This window comes from Mustela lutreola, chromosome 10 (genome assembly GCF_030435805.1).
Source record: "Mustela lutreola isolate mMusLut2 chromosome 10, mMusLut2.pri, whole genome shotgun sequence".
Taxonomy (NCBI): domain Eukaryota; kingdom Metazoa; phylum Chordata; class Mammalia; order Carnivora; family Mustelidae; genus Mustela; species Mustela lutreola.
Window position 1 is genome coordinate 12,662,676 of NC_081299.1, and position 21,167 is coordinate 12,683,842.

At 53.0% G+C, this 21,167-nt stretch overlaps 1 protein-coding gene across 1 annotated transcript in view; it reads left to right on the top strand.

The window, feature by feature from the left end:
• Window positions 1–21,167, top strand: part of IGSF21 (immunoglobin superfamily member 21) — a 234,704-nt gene that overhangs the window by 89,698 nt on the left and 123,839 nt on the right. The window contains exon 2 of the mRNA XM_059137465.1: window positions 10,535–10,647. Coding sequence (XP_058993448.1) covers window positions 10,535–10,647 — 113 coding nt within the window. The remainder of the gene's footprint in view (window positions 1–10,534; window positions 10,648–21,167) is intronic.

Genomic DNA, 21,167 nt, shown 5'->3' on the forward strand with positions numbered 1-21,167 from the left:
AAAGGGTTTGACTTCATCCCCCAGACAAAGAAGGATGTGGATCGGAGTGTGGCATCAGTACACTAGGCTATAGCATAATCTTCATTTGTCCAGGGCTGCACGGCTCACTGGGTGCTGTCATATGCATTGTTTGTGGGATGGCTCGTCTGCTACTTCATTTGTACGGGACACTGGCTGAGCACCTAGCACGTGCCAAGCATCATACAGGGAACTGGAGATGCAAGCCGGGTCCCTGACCTTAAGAACCTCCCAGTCTTCTGGCAGAGACACACACAAAGAGTCATGTGCTGCATTACAGTTGGTGTGGACGGCTGTGATTGAGATGTTTACAAGGGTCTTGGGAGCTCAGACAAAGGAGTATCAGACTCAGATAAATCCAGGAAGGGGTGACTGTTTCATTGAACCTGGAAGGACAGGTACAGATTTCACTAGGTGAACTCAGAGAGGGCCATTCCAGGAAGAGCAAAGAGCACAGGCACAAAGAAGAGCCTGAGGGGGTGTGGAAGGGGTGGTGGGTGGGTTGCACGGCGGCACAGACGCGGCAGGAGACTGATTGAGTTGGAGAGGCTGAGAGAGGCGAGATCATTAGGGGCCCAGCTGGCCATGACAGAGTCTGAACTTGATCCTGAATTGGAAGGCAATGGGGTGGGGAAATTGAATGGCATTAGCCAGAGAGGTGTTGTCATCATATCTGCATTTTAGAGATGTCCCTGAGACCCCAGGTGGTGGTGTCTTTGAGTGCCTGGGCTGAAAGCTGGACATCAGCAGGCTGGCTGAGCAGGGTCCTGGGGAGGAATTTGAGGGGCCCAGACCAAGGCAGGATTGGTGCCGGGCAGACACAGTTTTGAGAGCCATTTGGCAGGCGAGAATTCTACCACTGAACCACCCATGCGCCGATTTGAGAGCCATTTGGGAGGAAGAATTGATCCATCCTAGAGACAGGTGAGCTGTTAAATTCTGTTCTCTCAGAGGCTTTCTTTTCTTAAGATCCCCTCCACCCTCTGCCCCACCTCTCAACCTGGTTCCTGGCTGGGAGCACCTGTTAGCCCAGCATGGAAGGTGTATTTCACAGAATGCTCTGTACCTGCCTGAAAGATCTGGTTGCAGTAATTGTTTTGTTGTAATAATATTTATTACGATAGTAATTATGCGGCACAGGGAGCCCAGGGAGGCTGTCATCAGTGCCACGCTATGGTATTTATCTTGATGAGATGGGGTGACCTCCTTTCTTCATGAGTGGTGGTGCATGGAGCTCCTGTTATCACACGGAGATAAATCCCAGCCCCCACAGAAAGGGGAGGGTGTCATCGGGAATTTATGTGACCCCGACTCCCACGGTCTACCCCAGCAGGGTCTTAAATCCAGCTGGTGGAACTGCTGCCACCACCTGACTCTGTCTGCCCCAGGTCACATCTTGGTGAGTCCAGGCTGATTCTCCCAGGGGAGTGAGGTCCGTGAGACCCTGTGTCACTTCTGCATGCCCAGCCACAGAAGGAGGCGAGACACTGTCCCTGCCCGCCTGCAGGGAACTCCTAGTCTGATGGCAGACACAGCCCTTTGATTCTTCTCTAGCTACTTTACATCAAAAAGTGATGGCTTGAGTGACACAAAACAGGTACTTTGAGACCACAGTAACTGTCCAAAGCTGGGATCAGGGGACTGTATGTCAGGGATGTGTTAAAACAAATTCATTCATCAAGCCTTGGGGTCTCTCACGGCCCTGGAAACATACTCAGACACAGATTCCTGGCCTTCCTAGCATCCTCTGCTGGCTTTGAACTTGAAAATGGCCTCAGCTGCCAGTCATCCTGCTATCCCTCGTGGAGGTGCTGTGTCCTGCTGATCTAGCCTGGCGTCGGACCCCGCCCACTTGGAGCAAGGTTTCCCGCGTACTTCTGGGCACCCAACCCTCTGACTCACCCCTGATTTTAGCTTGCTTGCCATTGGAGAGCAACGGGCCGGGGGTGGGGGATGGGGAAGGGTTGTGTCCTGTGGGAGGGATGGCAAAGGAGTACCAGATTCAGAATCAAAGGGCCGGCCAGTGGGTACCTGAGTGGCTCAGTCGGTTAAGTGTCTGCCTTCGCCTGGGGTCTTGATCCCAGGGTTCTGGGATGGGGCCCTGCATCAGGCTCCCTGCTCAGAGGGGAGTCTGCTTCTTCCTCTGCCCCTCCCCCAACTTGTACTTGCTCTCTCCCTCTGCCTGCCACTCCCCCTGCTTGTGCTCTCCCTCTCTATGTGTCAGATAAATAATGCATAAAATCTTCAAAAAAAAAAACAAAACAAAACAAAAACAAAAACAAAGGGCCGGCCTGCTGAGCCTGCTTCTGTGTGATCATGAGGAAGTCATTCTGTATCCCAGAGCCTCTGTCTCCTCACCTGCAAAATGGGGACACTGTCCTGCAGGGTTGCCATGGTGATCAGTGAGCTAATAATTACCGATATCCTTTGAAAATCGCCAAGCACTGATCACATGTCTTTGGCTCTGTTTTGGGTTCCTTCAGCACATATTTATGAAATTCCTGTTAAAATGCCAGGAACTGTTCTAGTTTCTAGGGATAAAGTAGTGGTTAAAAAACACAAAAGTCAAGGACCTCTGGTGTGAAGTGAAGATTAGCCTCCCTTTATCTCCCACTCATTCAGCTGTGGGACCTGGACAGAATGTATGGACACCTATTTGGAAAAATCAGAAACATAAATACTAGCAGGTGGTTTGAACACTAGAATTTGAAGTGCCCCTGAAAGAATGAGTATGAATAAGTCTATAAACCAGACTCTCATAAGGTAGTACTTAAAATGTCCAAGATACAAACTAAAATCACTTGACACAGAAAGAATCATGAAAATCTCAATTCACACAGGCAGACAATCAGCAGGCTCCAGTGACGAGGTGACAGCTGTGTTGGAATTATCTGACAAGGACTTTAAAGTAGGTATTATAAAAATGCTTGGACAGGCAATCACAAATAGTCTTGAAACAAATATTAAAATAGAAAGGCTCAGCAAAGAAATAGAACGTATAAAGGAGAACCGTATAGGAACTCCAGAACTGAAAAACACAATAACTGAAATGAAAACCCGCCAGATGGACTCAATAGCAGGACAGAGATGACTGAGGAAAATCTGTGAACTTGAAATAGATCAACAGAAATTATCCAGTCTGAGCACCAGGGGAAGAAGTTTGAAATACACACGCATGTGCATACACAAAGGCTTTGCTCTCATAGAGCTTCTGACCTGGTTGGGTATGGGAGAGGGCAGAGGGAAATATCAGTAGACAATAACCAAATAAGTATGTACCAGGATGTAATAAATGTTTAAAAAAGAATAAAGCAGGGTAAAGAGCAAGAGAAGGACAGGGATACTATTTCATGAAGGTAGTTGGAAAAGGTCTCTCCAAAGAGGTGGCAGTTGAGCCGGAGAACTGAGGAATTGAGCCCTGTGGGTATGGAGAGAACGATTCTTCTGAGAGGTGGACCAGCAAGTGCAAAGGCCCTGAGGTGGGGATATGCTTGGAGTATTTGGGGTTGGGCAGGGTTCATTGTGCATGGGTGGAGGGGATGAGGAAGAGAGTGAGGGGAGATGAAATCAGAGAGGTGGGTAGTACAAAGGTGGGAGCAGGGACGCTAGTTGGGAGGCACTGCAGTAGACCAGTGACAAATGATGGTGGCCGGGCCCAGAGAAGTAGCTAGAGAGAGGGTAGGGTGAGGAATTGGATTCTGGGTATATTTTATAAGGATGGCAGGCCTTGCAAGTGTTCCCGGAGGTAAGGGGGAAACATCACTTACATTCTGGATCTGTTCCTTTGAGGTAGCTGCAGACATCCAAGAGTGAATCAGGCAGTGATGTGGTGGCTTATGTTCGGGGTTCCTAACCCACCTGCTGCAAGGTACCTGGTTACGAGTGCTGGCAGCAGGGCCACTGGAAGAATCAAGGGAGACCGGGCGCCAGCTCTACACAGTGTTCCCAGGAGAAGCAGGATGCTGTTCAGAATGCAGGAGTAGCTCTGTCCCCTGACACTAAGCCTGTCCGGTGACTTCCAGCAGCCACCTTGCTCAGGTGGACACCCACTGTTTGCCGCTCGAGGGCCCTGCTCTATGGTGGCTCAGCAAGTGGCATTCCCTGTGGATTCTGTTGTCTCTCTTCATGGCTTGTGCTGCCTATGGTCTTTGCTTTACTCTGTCTGTCTATCTGCTGACCCAGTCAGTGTGTCTTACATCCTTCTGTGGTGGTCCAGCACCCACTGCTGATTTTCTCCTTTGCAGTCAAATGCTCTACCCCTGAGCTATACTCCCTGATTTTCTCCTTTGGATGGATTTCTCCTGCCTGACCCTCAGGAGAGACTCTCTGGATACCCAAAGGCAGTCCAGGTAGATGTGGTCAGAGAGGCGGGTGCAGAAGGCACCTGAGTCTATGGAGCTCCCTGGCCAGGACCACGTCACATAAGGCCACAGGGAAGAATTGCTTGCACAAGGGTCCTCCTGGGAAACCATCTACTCTAACTATGGGACAGTCTAGGGCATGGGCACAGTCTGTCTGTGCTTTCGTCCAACAGAGACCCTGATTTAGGCATGATCCGGGCACGTCGGTACCCCAGCATCTAGATCCAGCTCGTGACCTCCTTACTGGTCAACATTCGCCAAAGAAATCATCACAAGATCTTCTCTGTGTCCTAAGTGGGAGGGAGGAAGGGGTATGTTGGGACCGTGGCAGCCTGGGGAGTCAGGAAAAGTCTTCCCGAAGAAGTGAGATTCCCATTAATCCTTGCAAGTGAACGGCAGTTTCCCAAGCCAAGAGTGAGGGTTCGGGTTGGGGAGACCACCTGTGCTAGGACCCCGCTGTGAGAGAGGGGACTGCTCGTGAGGAGCAGTGGGGGCTGGATTGGGAACCTGGGCTGGGCATGCACCAGATGTCCCCAAGAGGATTCAAGACGTTTCCCATGGAGCAACTGGAAGCTCTGATGTCCCATAAGAAAGCCAGGGGTGTGCATTCTAGAGGAAGCAGCCTGGTTGCTGGCAGAGGATGCAGAAAGGTCATGAATGAATGCAGGAAGTCGAAGCTGGACCCCAGCCCACAAATTCCTCAACCACCAATGCCTGCTGAATCCGTGCAGAGTCAAGCACCAAAAAGGAGGGCAGCATTGACTCTAGCTGTCCTTGAGTTGGTCAAGGGACGTATGGTCACCCTCATTGTTGAAGTAGGTAGAGAGGTTTCAGCAGTGTGCCAGGGCCATCCACGGGCCGTGGTGTGATTATAACTAGGGTGACCACCTTGTTTTGGTTTGCCAGGGACATTCTGGTTTGGAGCTGCTGAAGTCCCTGTCCCCGGAAACCCATCAGTCTTTACAGATGGAAACATCTGGTCAACCCGAACATAAGCACTCTCTCTTGCATCTGGACCCCTCCCGTGGCAACCCTCTCTGGCCCTCTGAGCTGGACAAGGGGAGAGGGAGAGAAGGGGTGCTGGGATATGACAAGGCACGTTTCCAGACAGAGGAGTTATTTGTCACCAGCTCGTCCGGGTGGGTGCCTGGCTCCTAAATATTGCCTGTGATTTTGCTAAATGTATCTTAACAGGAGTGGCGTAAATGCTGTCAGAGATAGAGGGGGAGAGTGATGGCCCCATTCAGGATAATGAACTGCTTAGTTAAGATGAATCCGGCTCCACTCCTGATCCTGCTTCTTGATACCGTGCTTGGGGGCTTTCATGCAAAAGGCTGATTGGTGGCAAATTTAATGCAGAGAAGGACAGAGCTCCGTCTTTAGCTGGTGGTTGATTAATTGAGAAATTCATTTCTCGGAGGAGTGGGATTGAGTGGTACCAGGAAGGGCTCAGTTGCCATCTGACATGGGATTGATTGGAGCTGGAAAGCTCTAAAAACCCAGTTTATTCCTCATTTTAGGGAGAGGGAGACTGAGGCGCAAAGAGGGACAGCCTGCCTGAGGTCCCAGAGCTGGTTGGCTGCATAGCTGAGACCAGAACTCAGGTTTCTTGGGCTCTTTTGACTATGCTCACCGCCTCCTGGCTGGTGGATGAGCCCATCTCCCCCGACCCCTGCCTGCACAGCTGCTCCTTCCCACCAGCCCAGACCCGCGCAGAAGCTAGAAGCCCGGTGGGGAGGAGACAGGTCCTCAGTCCTGCTCAAATCTCTTCTCTATGGTTTTCTGTCCTCTGCTTTGGGGGAAGGATGCCATGTCGGTCTCCTGGCTCTGATCCCTGGTCATCTCTGACTCTCCTACTCCTTAACCAACTTTCAGATGTCCGATATCACTCTTCCCACCTCTATCCAGGACCAGATATCTCAGCTGGACAGTGGGAAGTGGGAAGGAATGGAGGTCTGGGAAGCCAGGAAGCACGGTGCCTGCTCACCCTGGTCAGGAGCGCCTCCCTATGTGGGCAGAGCTTCACCAACCTGTGATCATTCCATCACACCTAGGGAAACTGAGTCCCGTGGTGGCCACCTAGCTTGCCCAGGTCACTGCCGCGTGGTAGAGCGAGAAACTTGAACCAGATAACTGGCTTCAAATTTGCTGGAGGCACGTGAGTAGGGGAAGCAAAGGAAGTGAGGGAAGAACTTGCAGAGAACCGTGGTCAGGAGGTGATGGGATTCGGTGAAACAGGAGCTGGAGAAATGTTCGTCGGACCTAAAGGAGAAAGTCCCATGTGTTTTTCTTTTGCAAAAACCTCCTTGGCCGCGGACCCTTGCGGTCCCCTCTCCTGTGTGTGACTGCGTCTGCAAAGGTGATTTCTCACCTGTGATCCAGGTGTTGATTGGTGCTGACGGGACCCTCTCCTGGTACATCTATCAGAAAATTGCCTTGTCGCCTGACTCCCCACTGCCTCATGCCTCCCCCCTCCCCCCCAGGGATCCTCCCTCCAGACCCGAGGCTGCCATGCCTATGCATCACGCACAACCTGAGGCTTGTCCTGGCCTCGGATAGGAAGCACCCGCACCCCGAACCGCGCCGTTCCTGCTCGGTGACAGCAGCATTCGCGGGGCGATGGCAGGGGGGCGGGGAGGTGGTGGGGAGCCCACACCACCTACACGTAGGAGAGCTCCAAAAGCGGTCCTTGTCAAATCTCATTTTCATACTCTGCTGACATTAGTGGAGCTCGCATTCCAGAAGGAGAGGCAGATGTGCAAACAGACAGCTACACGCCAGTGTGACACACGCAGCGAGCACGGTGTCGCACAGGTTGTTGGGAGTGCTGGTGACTGAACGGGAGCCGGGGTGCTAGGACTGCTGGAATGTGGCAGGTTTTAGTCCCTGCGTGGTGGCAGGAGCCCTTCCCTCGACTCCCCCGGGGCCGCTAGGCTGGGAGCTCTCACTCTGGCCCCCATCCTCCGAGCAGGGGGACCTCGGGAAGCAGAGACAGTCCCTTCTGCCTCGGGTTAGGGCCCCGTTCCTGGTGTGTGTTCCAAGGGACTGAGCAAGGCCAGGAAGAGGGGAGGCACATGGACTGAGGGGCCTGCGGTGGGCTGAGTGCCCCCCTCAGCTTTGTACCCTGGTTCTCTTCCTGCAAGACGCTGAGTCAGACAGGATCCAGAGTGTACAGTGTTATGAAAAAGCATCCTATTACTCTGGCCCAAACTGAGGGAGGACCCTGAGCTCCAGCTTCAGGGCTTTGCTCATGTGCTGTTCTCCATCCGGAATGCTTTCCCTCTAGAAACCTGCATGGCTCACCCTTGCCTTTAGGCTGGCCCCCTCAGAGAGGCATCCTGGGCCACCCAGTCCAGAGCAGCCCCTGCTCCGGTGCTCCTGATGCTCTGCCCTGGTTTACTTTCTTCATGGCATCTGTCCCCACCGGCTGTATTTCCCATCATTCACACGTTTGACTGTTGTCCCCTCTTCTGGAACGTCAGCTCCTTGAGGGTAGGATTTGCCTGTTGCATCTCTTGTGCCTGGAGGAGTGCCTGGGACTGCCTAGATTCCCAATAAATATTTTTTTCATGAATGAAGGCAAGACAGAAAGCTGGAAGGAGAGGAGTCATGGCGGGAGGCAAGGCGGGGGGTGAGCACACTTAATTTTGTTCCGCGCTGTGTTGGTCATAGAAATCTCGTTGCCTGAAACATCTACTAGAAGCTCCCAGGCTTAAGGCATCAGAAGCACCGCACTCATGCTCCCTCCTTCTAAATCTCCTCTTCGGGGGTCCCATGTGCCCCTGCCCCCCGACCCTGCTGTGCCGGGGACTCTGCACTGCTCTCACTGTGCATGCCTCTGAGTCCTGTGTCCTGGACCTTCTGCCTCACCTTGCGGGGCCCCTAACCCAACCAGCAGTTACCAGAGATTCAGCTGCACCCTCCCACCCCGGGTCCTCACCGGCTTCCCACCTGTAACTCCCCCCCTGGTTTGCCAACAAATGGCGACCCTGCAGGCTGGCACCTCCATCCTCCCCCACCCCAGCTCGCCCCACACGCACGTGCCTTCAGCACCCACCATAGGCTGGCTGCAAGATTTACCCGACCGAGAATGTGTGCTTCCCACTTCCTTCCAAGGAGAGGGAGCCCCTCTCTGGTCTTGAGCTCCAGGGCTGGGAATGGCCACAGACAGGATTAGGTACTGGACTTCTGCCACAGCCCCCCAGCAACACCCTGCCTCCTCCCTGGGGTTGGATGTGAAGTGTCTGCCAGCCCTTCGCCTCCCTCTGCCATCAGGAGACAGGCTATATAGAGCCGAGTGGTCAGAATGGAACAGAAGGTCGGGCATCCGTCCCAGCTCTGTTATTTACAGCCATGTGATCTTGGTGGGTTACTCTGCCTCTCTGTTTCCCCATGGAAAGTGGGAATAACACTGGTTCCTCTCTCCTGGGGTTGTTAGGACAGGTGCATGAGTGCTTTAGCCCAGGGCCTGCCTCAGAGTAGGTGCCATGGAAATGTGACCGGTTATTACTATTTCCTGCTTAGGACTGGCTTGCCCAGAGTCTTCTCGGTCACTGGGCTTCATCCCACTGAGGACAATGGGATGTTTGTCATGGTTGGGGACCCAGCTGGGCTTGGGGACTTCCCCGATTGTCCAGGCTAGAAAGGTTTCCCTCCCCTTCCATAGCCCCCCCACCTGGGTGACCAGGTCGTGAATCTGTGAATCTGTCCCCAAACTGTGCCTGCCTAGAGGACAGAGCAAAGCTGGGACCATCCTGCTTCCCAGATCATGGCCCTGCTCACAGCAGGTGGGAGCAAACTTGGGGCCTGAATGAATGACGAAAGGAGGGGACAGAATTGGTCCTTCCAGCTGGTTCCAGCCCCTGCTCTCAAGGACCATGCAGGCTCTGTTGAGGCTCCCTGGAGGTGAGCCCCTGCCTTTACCCCTCACCCTGGCCTGTTGGGACCTGAAGCCTGGTACCACACAAGTCGATTCTGACTCCAGCTTCCAGATTGATCCTGTAGAGCTCGATTCTTGGTTCACCCTCCGCCCCACCCTCCCGGAGTGTTGTAACCATTAAGCTCCAGGCAGGGGTCAGGGCCCTGGGCTCGATCCGTTCAAGTTGCTTGCACAATTGAAATCCCCAGACCCATTCTGGCTAGTTTTCTCATTAAGACAATCGGACTGGATTGATCCATTAGATCAATGGATGGACATCAGCCAGCGGGAAGCCAATCCGAGGCGCCTGGACGATCAGCCCAAGAATGAGGCCCCCTCCTGAGCTGGAGTGAGCCTGGCCCTCCAGGATGGGGCTGTGGGAGGCAGCAGAGAGGGTCAGAGGCCTCACCAAGCTGGACTTGGGTGTGGGGACAGGAGTGTGCCCCAGGGGGGTGGCCACCAGGGGCAGCTGGGGGCGAGACACAGCATCTGGGGCTTACCGGGGTGTGGACTCCTTCCAAGGAGTGAGCTCATTGTCATGCCTTTGCCACCATGGCCTTGGGGGCAGCTACCTCTCCCCTTAGGTGAACTACCTCTCCCCTTGAGTGGCACGGTGTGTGACACGGGAGACTAGGAGAGCTCCTCGGGGAGCTCTTCCCCTTTACCAGCAGTAATTTGGTTACAAGGCTCGGGATGGAGGGGGTCTGGGCTTAGAACACCGTTTCCCAATGTGGGTTCCGTGGCACCGTGGCGGCACAGAATGGTGACATCAGGGATGGCTAAGAGAAATCCTGGGTTAGATGCATTTCAACAGTGTCATTTCCCGTGGGGCTTCGCTGGTTCATTTGAATCCAGACCCAGTAAAAGGGGAGAAGGAAGGAGGTATATTGTTTGACCACGGGGCCGTTTCTCTGGGACATCTTGTAGAACCACACGGAGGCATTTTCTCCAGCTGCTAGCAGGTAGTTTGAAGGGAAAATTGATGCCAAGAAGAAGTGTTTTAGGACTGGACGGACCCGCAAGGGCCAGGGAGGTTCTTAGGGTGGAGTCGTCAATGAGAGGGAAGAAGAGAGTGGTGAGTGGCGTTCGGGCGTGGGGACCCATCCCACGGGCTCCGGGGAGAAAAGCACCCTCCCCCCCAACAGCTGTGCTAGCTCTCTCCCGCCCTGCCCTGCCCGGTCAGCCCAGCCCTTCTGCTCCCCCCATGCCCTCACCTCCCTTCTCCTTTTTCTCATAGGCTACCTGACTGTCAACATTGAGCCTCTCCCACCCGTGGTGGCTGGTGACGCCGTGACCTTGAAGTGTAACTTCAAGACGGATGGTCGCATGCGTGAGATCGTGTGGTACCGGGTAAGTCGCTCCGTGCCGCAGTCAGGGCTGAAGGCAGAGTCCCCAGAGTCCCTCTGGAGTCTTCTGCAGGCTTGGCTGTGTCCTCGGTCCCAGCTCTGTGTTGTCCTCTGCCCTCTTCCCAAACCGTTCTCTGAGACTGCTTTGTTCAGGCTTCTCCTCTGACCTCAGGATCTCTCTCTTTCTGGCCTCCTTGGTGTCCCTAATATGTCCCCATGCTCAGGAAACTCCACCAATACCAAGTGTGAGCACCCTGTGGGCCCTGGTTTGCTGTGTAACAAGTAAGGAACCACGAAGCCTGGAATGTCAGTCATGAGGCTCTGGGTGACGGCGTCCTGCTTTCTTAAAACCAATTACAGACATAGTCTGCCTTCTCACTCGATGACGTGTAGGACTGTCCTGGTGCCTGGCACCCTGAGCTGGGTCTGAGGAGGGCTGCCCACCTGTCCAGGGCCCAGCTGTTGGCAGCAGGAGGACCAGCTGTGGGTATGGGACGCAAGTGTTGGCCTTTTCAACCACTGATAGGAACCTTCCTGTGTCTGAACCGGGCACCCCAGCCTGGTATCCCTTGGCCAAAAGGAAGTCGGGGCTGGCGGGGCTCGGGAGAAGGTCCAGTTGAAACTGACATTCTTGCCATGCCATGCTCAGGTTCACACAAAGCAAGATGCCGCCATCTTGGGAACGGGCTGGGCAGAGAACTTCCCTCCCGTGCTCTAAAACCCTCTAAAATAGGGTTTGGCACCACGTGTCGCTGAGGTCCGGATAGTAAATATTTTCCTCTCTGGGGACCGTATGGTCTGTGTCACGACGGCTCAGCTCTGCTGCTCTAGTGTGAAAACAGCCACAGACAATATGTCAACGGGAGGCCATGGCGGGGTTCCAATAAATCTTTATTCATGGACCTTGAGACTTGAATTTCCTATCATTTTTATATGTCACGAAATACTCTCCTTTTTTATATTTTCAACCATTCAAAGAAGTAAAAGACCATTCTTGGTTCGTGGGCTCTGCAGAGACAGGCCATAGGCTGATGTGGTCCAATGGCCATGGCTTGCCAACCCCCCGAGCTAAAACAACACTTGTCTAACCTCTGTCTGCTGCATTGCCCTTTCTGCAGATGACACCCGTAGATGACACAGTTGAGTGGAAGGGCCCGGGATGGAGCAGATGGAGTGAGCAGGTGGGGGGTGCAGAGTGTGGAGTGCAGGGGAGTGGGGGCATGGGCAGTTTGACGACCAGGCTTCTGGAACTGGTTCCTTTGCTCCTTCACACTCCCCCTGCACACAAACCCACGTTAGCAGATCCCGCCAGGGCGCACTCATCATTCAATGCCTTGACCCAGATCTGCGCTCCTGGGTCTCCTCGCTCTCACTCTAGCCTTGCTTGTCCCCTCCTGTCCTTACCGGTCCTTCTTGCCTTCTTGCTCTTTGCTTCCTCATTTGCTGGTTTGTTGGTTGTAGCTTGGGCTCCTTTTAACCAAAATCACTGTTCTCCATCTTAGCAGGATAGCCCCTCCCACCTGAAATTGCCTCTAGGATCCTCCCCCACCAAGCCCACCTAAGCTCTCCCCGCAGCCTGGGCCCCACAGGTGTGAACCTGACATTGAGCACCCCGCAGGGCCCCAGCGTTAGATGAGATTGCCATCCTGGGTAGATCAACAGGCCTAGAGAAAGTCAAGGCATACGCTAAACAGTGCCATGAACTGAATCACTAAGAGGCGTATTTACATGATACGGGAGCTACTTGGCTGACACACACTGCGAGCATCTCATTAGCACCTGGCAGAAGGACCGGGCTAAATTATCTGCAGCTCACTGCTAACGAAGGGACTGTCTCTCCCTCCACCATCCCTAGATGGGATCGGAATGAAGGGAAGCAGAAGACCCGCCCAGCTGGCAAAGAGGAATCCGGAGACCCAATGGGAACAGTAGATGGGGGCGAGGCTTGCAGACAGGGAACCACCAGTGGACACCTCATTGCCTAGCCAGCCCTTGAAGCAATGGTCCCCACTCTGGTTTGAAATGGAATTTTGAAAATCGGCCTGCGGAGGGGGCCGCCAGGGTGGGGGCAGTGCCAGCGGCAGGCCCAGGTGTACAAATCCAGAACACAGGGCTCCACGCTCCACCCTGCATCCCCCGACGATGGGAGGGAAGGCTGGGGGCTGGACAAAGACGCCCAGCTTTCAGTCCAGACATGGACTCTCCCTCCCCATCTGTACCCCCGATGCTGAGACTCCCCCATCACAACCCCCCACTCCATCTCCCTCCACCCTAGCCTGCCATCACGTTGATTGCCTTAAAAATCAGTTGCATCTCTTACGGTGTCAGGCCCTGTGTACTGGGCTATGGTAGGCTGCACTAATTAATTTATTTTACTTCATTTCACATCCTTTGACTGCGTGCCTCTGGAGTGGGGAGGGGGTATGCAGATGTATTCAAATCACATGCAAATCGCCCACCGGAGCCAAATGTTTGGGCCCTTGTGATTCTGTAGCTGGATTGAGGGAGCAGGCTCAGCTGACTTGGAAGTCTCCTTGGGACCAGGGGAACCTCGCGTGCCTTGTCTGTGCTGGTGCGGGTGGGGGCGGAGGCTGGGGGGAGACTCCAAGGAAGTGTCCCCATGCTGCCAGTTCTCTCTCTGCTGGCTGCCACTCTGGCCTTCCCCCACCCACCGCCTCTTTTCCCAAGGAGCCAGCTGAATGGAGAGAGATAAGAGCTTACCAAGATGGGGGCTGCAGGAGCCAAGGCTCCTTGTGGAGGCGGGGCATGGTTTCCAGAGGATGTGGGCGAGGCAGCAATGGGGGCCCCACTCTCCTCTGGTCAGAACCCCCTCCCCACCAGACAAGCCTCCGCATCCTGATTCTCCCACCTCCATCTCCCTGCAGCTGCCCCCCCCACAAACAGGGAGCTGTCCAGTACTGTTTGTTTTCTGTACGTCTGTTTGCTTCCCCAGCTTCCTTTGCCCACCCTCCGTGAATGAGCTTACAGAGCCCGGCTTGGAAGGAAATGAATAGATTACAGAGACCCAGCCAGGGCTGTGTCTCCAATCTCTTTAGAAGGGAAAAGCAGGGCATTGTGGGGAGGCCGCCACTGCCCGCTCAGCCCAGTGGGTACAAAATGGCCCAAGACGTGTAAAGCCCAGCAGCCTCCCCTCTGGTCCTAAAGACATTATCTTAGCAATGGAATCATCCTGAGCTTTCAGCAATGTCATGAATGGATTGGATTCTTTGGGTAGATTGGCAGAGCTGATGGAATTGTCTGAAGCAAAAGGGATCACTCCCTTGGGGTTAACAAGACCTCTGGCTGAGCATTTGGGAAGGTCTCACCATGTGGTTGTCTTCGGAGTGGGGTAAGGGGAGGGGGAGGGAGGAGGTGGCCAGGGCCTGCACCCTGGGCACTTTGCCCCACAGTCTGCCCAGTTTGTAGAAGAAAATGCCAAAACTATAGAATAGACTCAAGAAAACATCTGCAGTTAGGAGACTCTGTGTCTGTGCTGTTCAATATAGCAGCCACTACTAGTCACATTGGTTATTTAAATTTAAATTGAATTAAATTGGATCAAATTAAATTAAAAATCCTTGTCTTTAGCCAGACTAGCCATATTTCAAGAGCTCACTACCCACATGCGGTTGGTGGCTACCATGTTGGGCAGAGTAAGTATGGAACATTTCCATCATGACAGAACGTTCTATTGGACAATGTGCTATAGATATGTGCAATTTTTTCAGAGGCCTCTGGAATATTCTGTGCTTTCCTGGCAAGGGAATAAGGGTGTCTGCTCATGGAGCCAGTTTTTAGGCTAGGGAGAGGAGCATGGGAGGGATAAGCAGGGCGATCATCATTCTCAGAACACTTTTTTGAAAATGGAGAGATGTCAACAAGGTTGTCAGGCACCCGAGGTCCTGGGTATCCTAGTTGTCTGTCAAAGCCCTGTTCACCCTCAGGGTGCCTCTCAGCCCTCCTCCCATCTCCCCATGCTTTCTCTACCATTGTATGGCTTCCTCTCCCAATTTGAATTTCCCAGGTTCATGCTTTTTCTCTAGAGCGCTGCAGAGGGGAATAGAGCAGGGGTGCAATTCCATACTTGGCCAGTAGGGGATGGTCACCTAAAAAGCAAACTACCCTAGCATTAAAGTCAGGACTTGGTTCTAGAAAACAAATGATTAACAATATCCTTGACTTAATCATTTCTATCCATTCGCATCTATAACTGGGGACTCATCCAGTAATGCTACAAATACGAATCTGGGTGACTAATATTATTGAGCCTTTACTGTGTGCTAGGCACTGGGTATGTAACTGCCTTTGATTCTCACCTTGACATTGTGAGCCCGGGTCTGTTACGAGGGCTTTTCAGATGAAGATACTGAGGCCATCCAAAGAGATCTTGTCTCAGCTTGTGTCGCCTTCCCTGACTTCCACAGAGTTCTAGACATTCCCCTCCTCCATGATTCCTCCATGATTCCCCTATACTCCAGCTCTTCCCACTCTGTGTCAAAACACCTCTTTGTCAATTGAATGGTGAACATCTCAAGCTCAAGGCTGAATGTTTTCCCCACTGTATCCATAACGCCTCGCGCGGAGTCACCTCAGTTAGGTGTTTGTTGAGTGAACAAGTGATGGAGCTATGGGTACAAATGCAGACCGTGTCACATAGCCCACTTGTGTTTCCGGTAGGGCATGTGTGCACAGCCTATAGCATTGGTCTGCAGGGGACAGTGGGTCTTTGTATGCTCAGGGGGCTTGGTGGAGTGTGGGGAAAATAGGAACATTTCTTATTAGGGAATACTGTCTAAACTCATTTAGTTGGAGGTCACCTGCCCAGCAGGCAAAGCCAAAGGTCTGTTTATATCATAGAAATCCATTAAACAGCCACAGAGAATCATGGGAGCTTAACCTTTCATGGCAGTTTTTATCATCTTTTCTTTGTTTTGTCTTTTTCCTTCACAATTTGTTCCCAAGAGCTGCGCTGGGCCCAGGTTACAAGGCCACAGAAAAGAGAGCCACGGAAGGAGATAGAGAGGGGAGAGATAGCCGCAGTGACAATGCCCCTGTATCTCACTTCTTTCACCTGGTGGGGAGCATGTTCCTGGGTGTTTGTTTCACGGTATGGGGGCCTTCTCTGTGATGCTACCCGGCTGGGGCGAGCTCCCGCCCAGGGGCTCTTCTCAGTGCCTAGGGCTGTGGCCAGTCTGGCCCATGAGGCTGGGAAGGATAAGGGGGCTGAGACGTCAGGATACTCGCATATGAGTTCAGGGTGTGTGTCTGGGCAGTGACCTAACCTTTCTGTATTCTAGAATCCTCATGTTTCCACATGAAAACACCTACGTTGTAGGCTTTGAGAGATCATGTCTGCAGCCAACAAACTCAAGGCTTGACTCCTTGCAGCACCTACTCAAAATGGTGGCCATTGTCCTAGCATGTCTCATGATGGCTTAAGGGATTGAGGAAAGGAAATTATATACTGAAGTGGAAGGTGCTTTGGGAAGAGCCCCAGGGATTGTTAGATTCCTTGAATTCTATCCTCCCTCCTACAGTCCCAAAGCAGACGAGGAGAGACAAACATTTAGAATGGTACATTCTTTGTGTCTCTGTGGTTACGCTGGTGAATTCCACTGGATTTCAATTCTTGGAAATGTCATCACATAGCTAAGCCATGTCAGTGGATCTTAGCTCTTCTCTCCCTGAAGCAAAGAGTTATTTTGAAATGTTTTTTACTGGCATTGGTTCTCTTTTAGTGTAAGTCCTTGACAACGTTTTGTTGTCTGAAACCAAAATAGAAAGTGATGATCACAAGAGGACATTATGATCCAATGATATCATCAAGGATGAGAAGGCAGGTACACTCTTGGTGATGAGTAGAGACCAGGTCTCAGTCCTGGAGAAGTGAGCCAGACCACCTCTCCGGCCCCCTCTGGCTTGGACCCAGGCTGACTGCTCCTTGTTCCTCCCCTGGACCCACGTATCCTGTTCTAACAGCTCCTAAATCTGGAGGAGGAAGGGAGTAAGAAAGACACATTCTTCACAGAGCCAGGGCCAAGCTGGTCTGAGCTGCCTTTTCCAGGACTCTCTCCCTCACCCCAGGCCTCCCAAAGGGGCAGGATCTCTCTGATGAAGACTGCTCTGTGTCCCATCTCACCACCCCAGTTACAAGAGGAAGAACAGTGTGCTAGGGAGAGGGCCTGCCAAAGGACAGATGATTATAACACAAAAAGAAGTAAGAACACATTTTCAAAGCTACTTCCTTTTTTTTTTTTAGAATGAAATGGGATACTTTTTTTTTTTTTTTTTTAAGATTTCATTCATTTGTTTGACAGAAAGAGATCACACGTAGGCAGAGAGGCAGGCAGAGAGAGAGGAGGAAGCAGGCTCTCTGCCAAGCAGAGAGCCCGATGCGGGGCTCGATCCCAGGACCCTGGGATCATGACCTGAGCCGAAGGCAGAGGCTTTAACCCACTGAGCCACCCAGGCGCCCCTCAAAGCTACTTCCATTGCACTTATTTCTTCCACTCTCAGGAACAGGTTGATTCCATCCCAGACCCTTTTCATAGGGCTCCTCCTTCTGGGGGTGGAGTCGTAGAGAAACCTGGATGCTCCCCCTAGAGGTCAGAGTTTGAATTGCAGTTATTGCAGCCCCAATCAGTGGTCTTTAATGGTGGTTTGGCCGTAAAGATTCAGGAGTGGTCCACTCCAGCCGCTCCGTAGAATTTCCAAAAGAACCTGTAAAAATATGCCATTGGCTGAGATTTGGGGCCTGAGTTCATTTTACTTTGAACCAGTTCCCAGGTGACCCTAATGCACTTGGCCCTGCTAGGGACCATGTTCTGGTGCATGGGAAACTGATGGAAGCTGGCTGCTCCATTCACTCGGTCAAGATTAATTGATCCAGCATGTAGTTACTGAGCAGGATGGCTTTAGGCACTGGGTGTGCATCAGGGAACAGGACACCAAGATCCTGAACTCCTGTAGCGGAGCTTGGGGGAGGAGGTAAAAAGAGAAACAAACAGGAAAAATACCAGACAAAGGTAAGAGCAGTGCGTAGACTTGAAATAGTCTGGCGGGATGGAAAGGGACTGAGTGGTCAGGAAAAGACTCCTTTAAGCTGAGACCTCAAAGGCAACCAAGAATCCGTCTTGCCGGGGGAAAGAGATAGAACATTCCAAGGAGAGAGAGGAGCACATTGCAGAGGAGCTGTCCTGGGAATAAGCTTCACATGTTCAAAGAACAGAAAAAAAGTCCACCTTCGGGGCTGGAATATAACTAGTTGTGGGGAGTTCAGAGATGAGGCGAGACAGACAGACAAGCAGGACCCTTCCTGCCAGGCCTGGTGTTCCAGGGCACGGGGTCTGGAGTTATTCTAAGGGCAGCTTTGGAGAGTTTGGAGCAGGGGAGTAACGGGATCTGGTTCACTTTGTTAAAAGGTCACATGTGGGTAGAGGGTGGAGTGGAGGGCAAGACTGGAGTCAGAGGGACGCATGGAGGGTGATCCAGCAGTAACGGGCAAGGGGTGGCAGCAGCTGGGATGGTGGCCTTGGAGTTGGTGGGAAGGAAAGAAGTCCTGCGGTGACCTGCAGGTGGCCTCTAACAGGCTTGCTCATGTGCTCACAGGAGGAAGGAAAGGAGGATTCAGGGTGACTCCTGGCTTTCGGGTTCCAGGAACTAGGTGTGGGGGAGGGTGCTATTTCCTGACACCGGGAGGACGGTGGTGGTGGACGAGGGGGGGAGGGGACGGGAGGGCTAGCAGAGATTCCCGTCACCTGGGTTAAGTTCCCAGGGCCTCTAAGACATGGGGATAGAGTTGTCATAGCCGCCGCTGAGGCTGCAAGTCAGGGGTTCTGGATTGAGATCAGGACTGGAGATTTATATCTGGGGACCTCAGATAGAGCTAGTGGACCTGGGCAGGAGGTTGGGGGAAGGGGGTGTGAGAAGAGCACCCAGTGCTGGCCCCTGGGGCACTCAAAATTTAGAGATAGATAAAAGTAGACCAGGGGAGAGGCTGAAGTGAAGCAGCCGGCAGGTTTGACGAAAGCCAAGTGCATGGGGGTTTCAGTCCCAAGGGAGAAGAGCCAGCTGTGTCCAGTGCTGCGACAAGATGACTTAGGACGAGACACATGGAGCCCACTGGGGACCTGGAGAAGAGCAGCCTCCTTGGAATGAGGAGGCTGAAGGAGGCACGGAGGCTGAAGGCTACGCAGAGGCTAGCAGCGGTGTGGCCTTGAGGTTTCAGCTGTTCAGGGAATTTGACCTTGATTTTCCAGACAAACCTTTGCCGTAACATAAGAATAAGACTCCGTTTCTTCTGTTGGGTCCCTTTCCGTGTGTACGTCTTTCATAAGCTACCAGCTACACTGTCTATTCCGAACTTGCCCAGCCTTGCAGCCCAGACCTAGCAGCAGCCATGCTCTCCTCCTGGAGAATGGGAAAGTGGCTGCCCAGAGAGTTTGGGGATCCTAGAGTAACTCTGCAGTGCATGTGGTATTTGGAGGAGAGATCCCAGCTCTACCATCCAACAACCTCCCTGAGGCTCTGCTCCATACAGAGCATGGTACTCAGGGCGGACACCGAAAGAGCCAGGTGGATGCCTTTCCACAGGGGCAAGATTCCAGGCCTGCCAGGCTTCAACACATTATAAAGATCCGTTTTCTCATCTAGCAAACGGGCTTGATCGCCCTCTCCCAAGCATCTTACAGGGATTTATGGAAACAGAGGAGATGCCCTGCAGACAAGCTGCTTCCTTCACCCACAGAGCAGGGGACAAAGGCTTCACTTAGCTTACTAAATCCTCTCTGTGCGCCTGGCCAGATGTCCTTCACCAAGCTGGAGCTCCCGCAAGTTCCTTAGCACTTTGTACAGACTTCCATTAGAGACGTGTCACCTGTATCCTAGTTACGCATCTTGTTTTTGTGTCCACTGCTGAGTTTTATTTATCTGTTTCTCCAGTACGTGCCATGGTGCTGGCCAAGCCCAGGGCCATGGTCCTTACGTGGGATCTTTGGATCCCTCCGGAGTAGGCTAATAAGCTTCTGGACCCCAGAAAGTATGCCCAAAATGTTGTACGTGGTTCTGGTTGGGGAGAGAAGAGGCCAGGTATTCTCAGAGGGGTCTGCGATGTCCCCGTGAAAAGCCCCAGAAGAGCAGGTGTCCAGGTGCTCAAGAGAATGAAACATGCAGGGTCTCCACCCTCGGGTCACCCGGGGCCACATTCAGCATGGATCTAGGAGACCAAGGGGCTGCAAGGCTGAGTTAAAGAGCCCGTGGCCCGTGAGCACTCCAGGGACCTGGTGGGAAGACTGTGCTGTAGGCAGCCTCACATGGGAAGAACGTTGGGCGGTTGGACTCAGCCCGGACAGCTCAGGACAGTCAGTCTGGATGTGTGCACAGATGCCCTTGGATGGAAGAGGGAGAAAGGAGTGGAGGGGGAGGCTTTGGTAATATGTCACCGTTCTCCCTGGCACAAGGTGGGGGGGTCGTGTTTTGAGCAGAGAAATCCATCCTCTTTGGAGGATTAAGATCAAGTTTCTGAAATTAGCAATGAGACCGTTTCTCTGCCGGGAGGGTTTCATACAGGACTGAGAAGACATTTTGATGGCTTAGCTCAGTCTTGGGAGTTCGTCCTCACTTACCAAGTGCATAGAAGAGAAAACAGCAAGGGTCTGGGGCCAGACATCCTGCTGTGTGACCTTGAGCAAATCAGTTTCCTTCTCGGAGCCTCAGGCTCTTCATCAGGAAAACAAAAGGGTGAAGCTGAAGCGGGGTTGGTGTGTATGGAATGTGCTGTCTCGTTCCCACCTTGCACCCAGCCTCCCTCCTTCCCCCAGAGGACCCTAAGCTGGGGAGGCTGCGGCTGGCACTGTGCGCTCCCAGAGCGAGGCTTGGGCGCTCCTCATCAGAAATGCAGAAGCTCCGAGCCAGCGGACTCCGGGAGCTATATTGAGCCCAGAGTGCGGTTTCCAGCAGCTTTGGCCTGACTGAGCCCTGCTGGGTTTAAGTGACAAGGGGCTGACTTAACTTGTCGCAGAGGATTAAAGGTGAACTTGCACTCCAGCACGCCCGGGATGGAAAGGGAGGTGGCTGAAATGAGGGATGTTTCCGAGAAACACCAGCCCGGGACCCTCCTCCCCTCCTCGGCCCACCTTCTCCTGGTGGGGTGCGTCACGCTCAGGGTGACTGTGCCTTCTTAGCAGGGCACTCAGAGACGCCCATGGGCATTTGGACAGTCCCCCCTTGCAGATACGCAGAGCCTGGCACTTTTCCAAACCACACACCTGATCACTGATAATACCATAACTGCACTCCTACCTCTCACCCCACCCTTCGCAAGAGCCTCCATCACCTTAACGACCATGTTCAAGGTCACAGGCCCAGGATACGAGGTCCTTTCTGATTCAAGCTCCACTGGCTGATTTCTGCAGCAACGCTTCCTACCATGTTCCCAAATGGGCCCACCGCTCCCATCTCATGGCCTGTCTGCGGCTCCTGGAACGTGCTGGTGCACGCGCTGCCATCCTCCTCGACTTGCTCCAG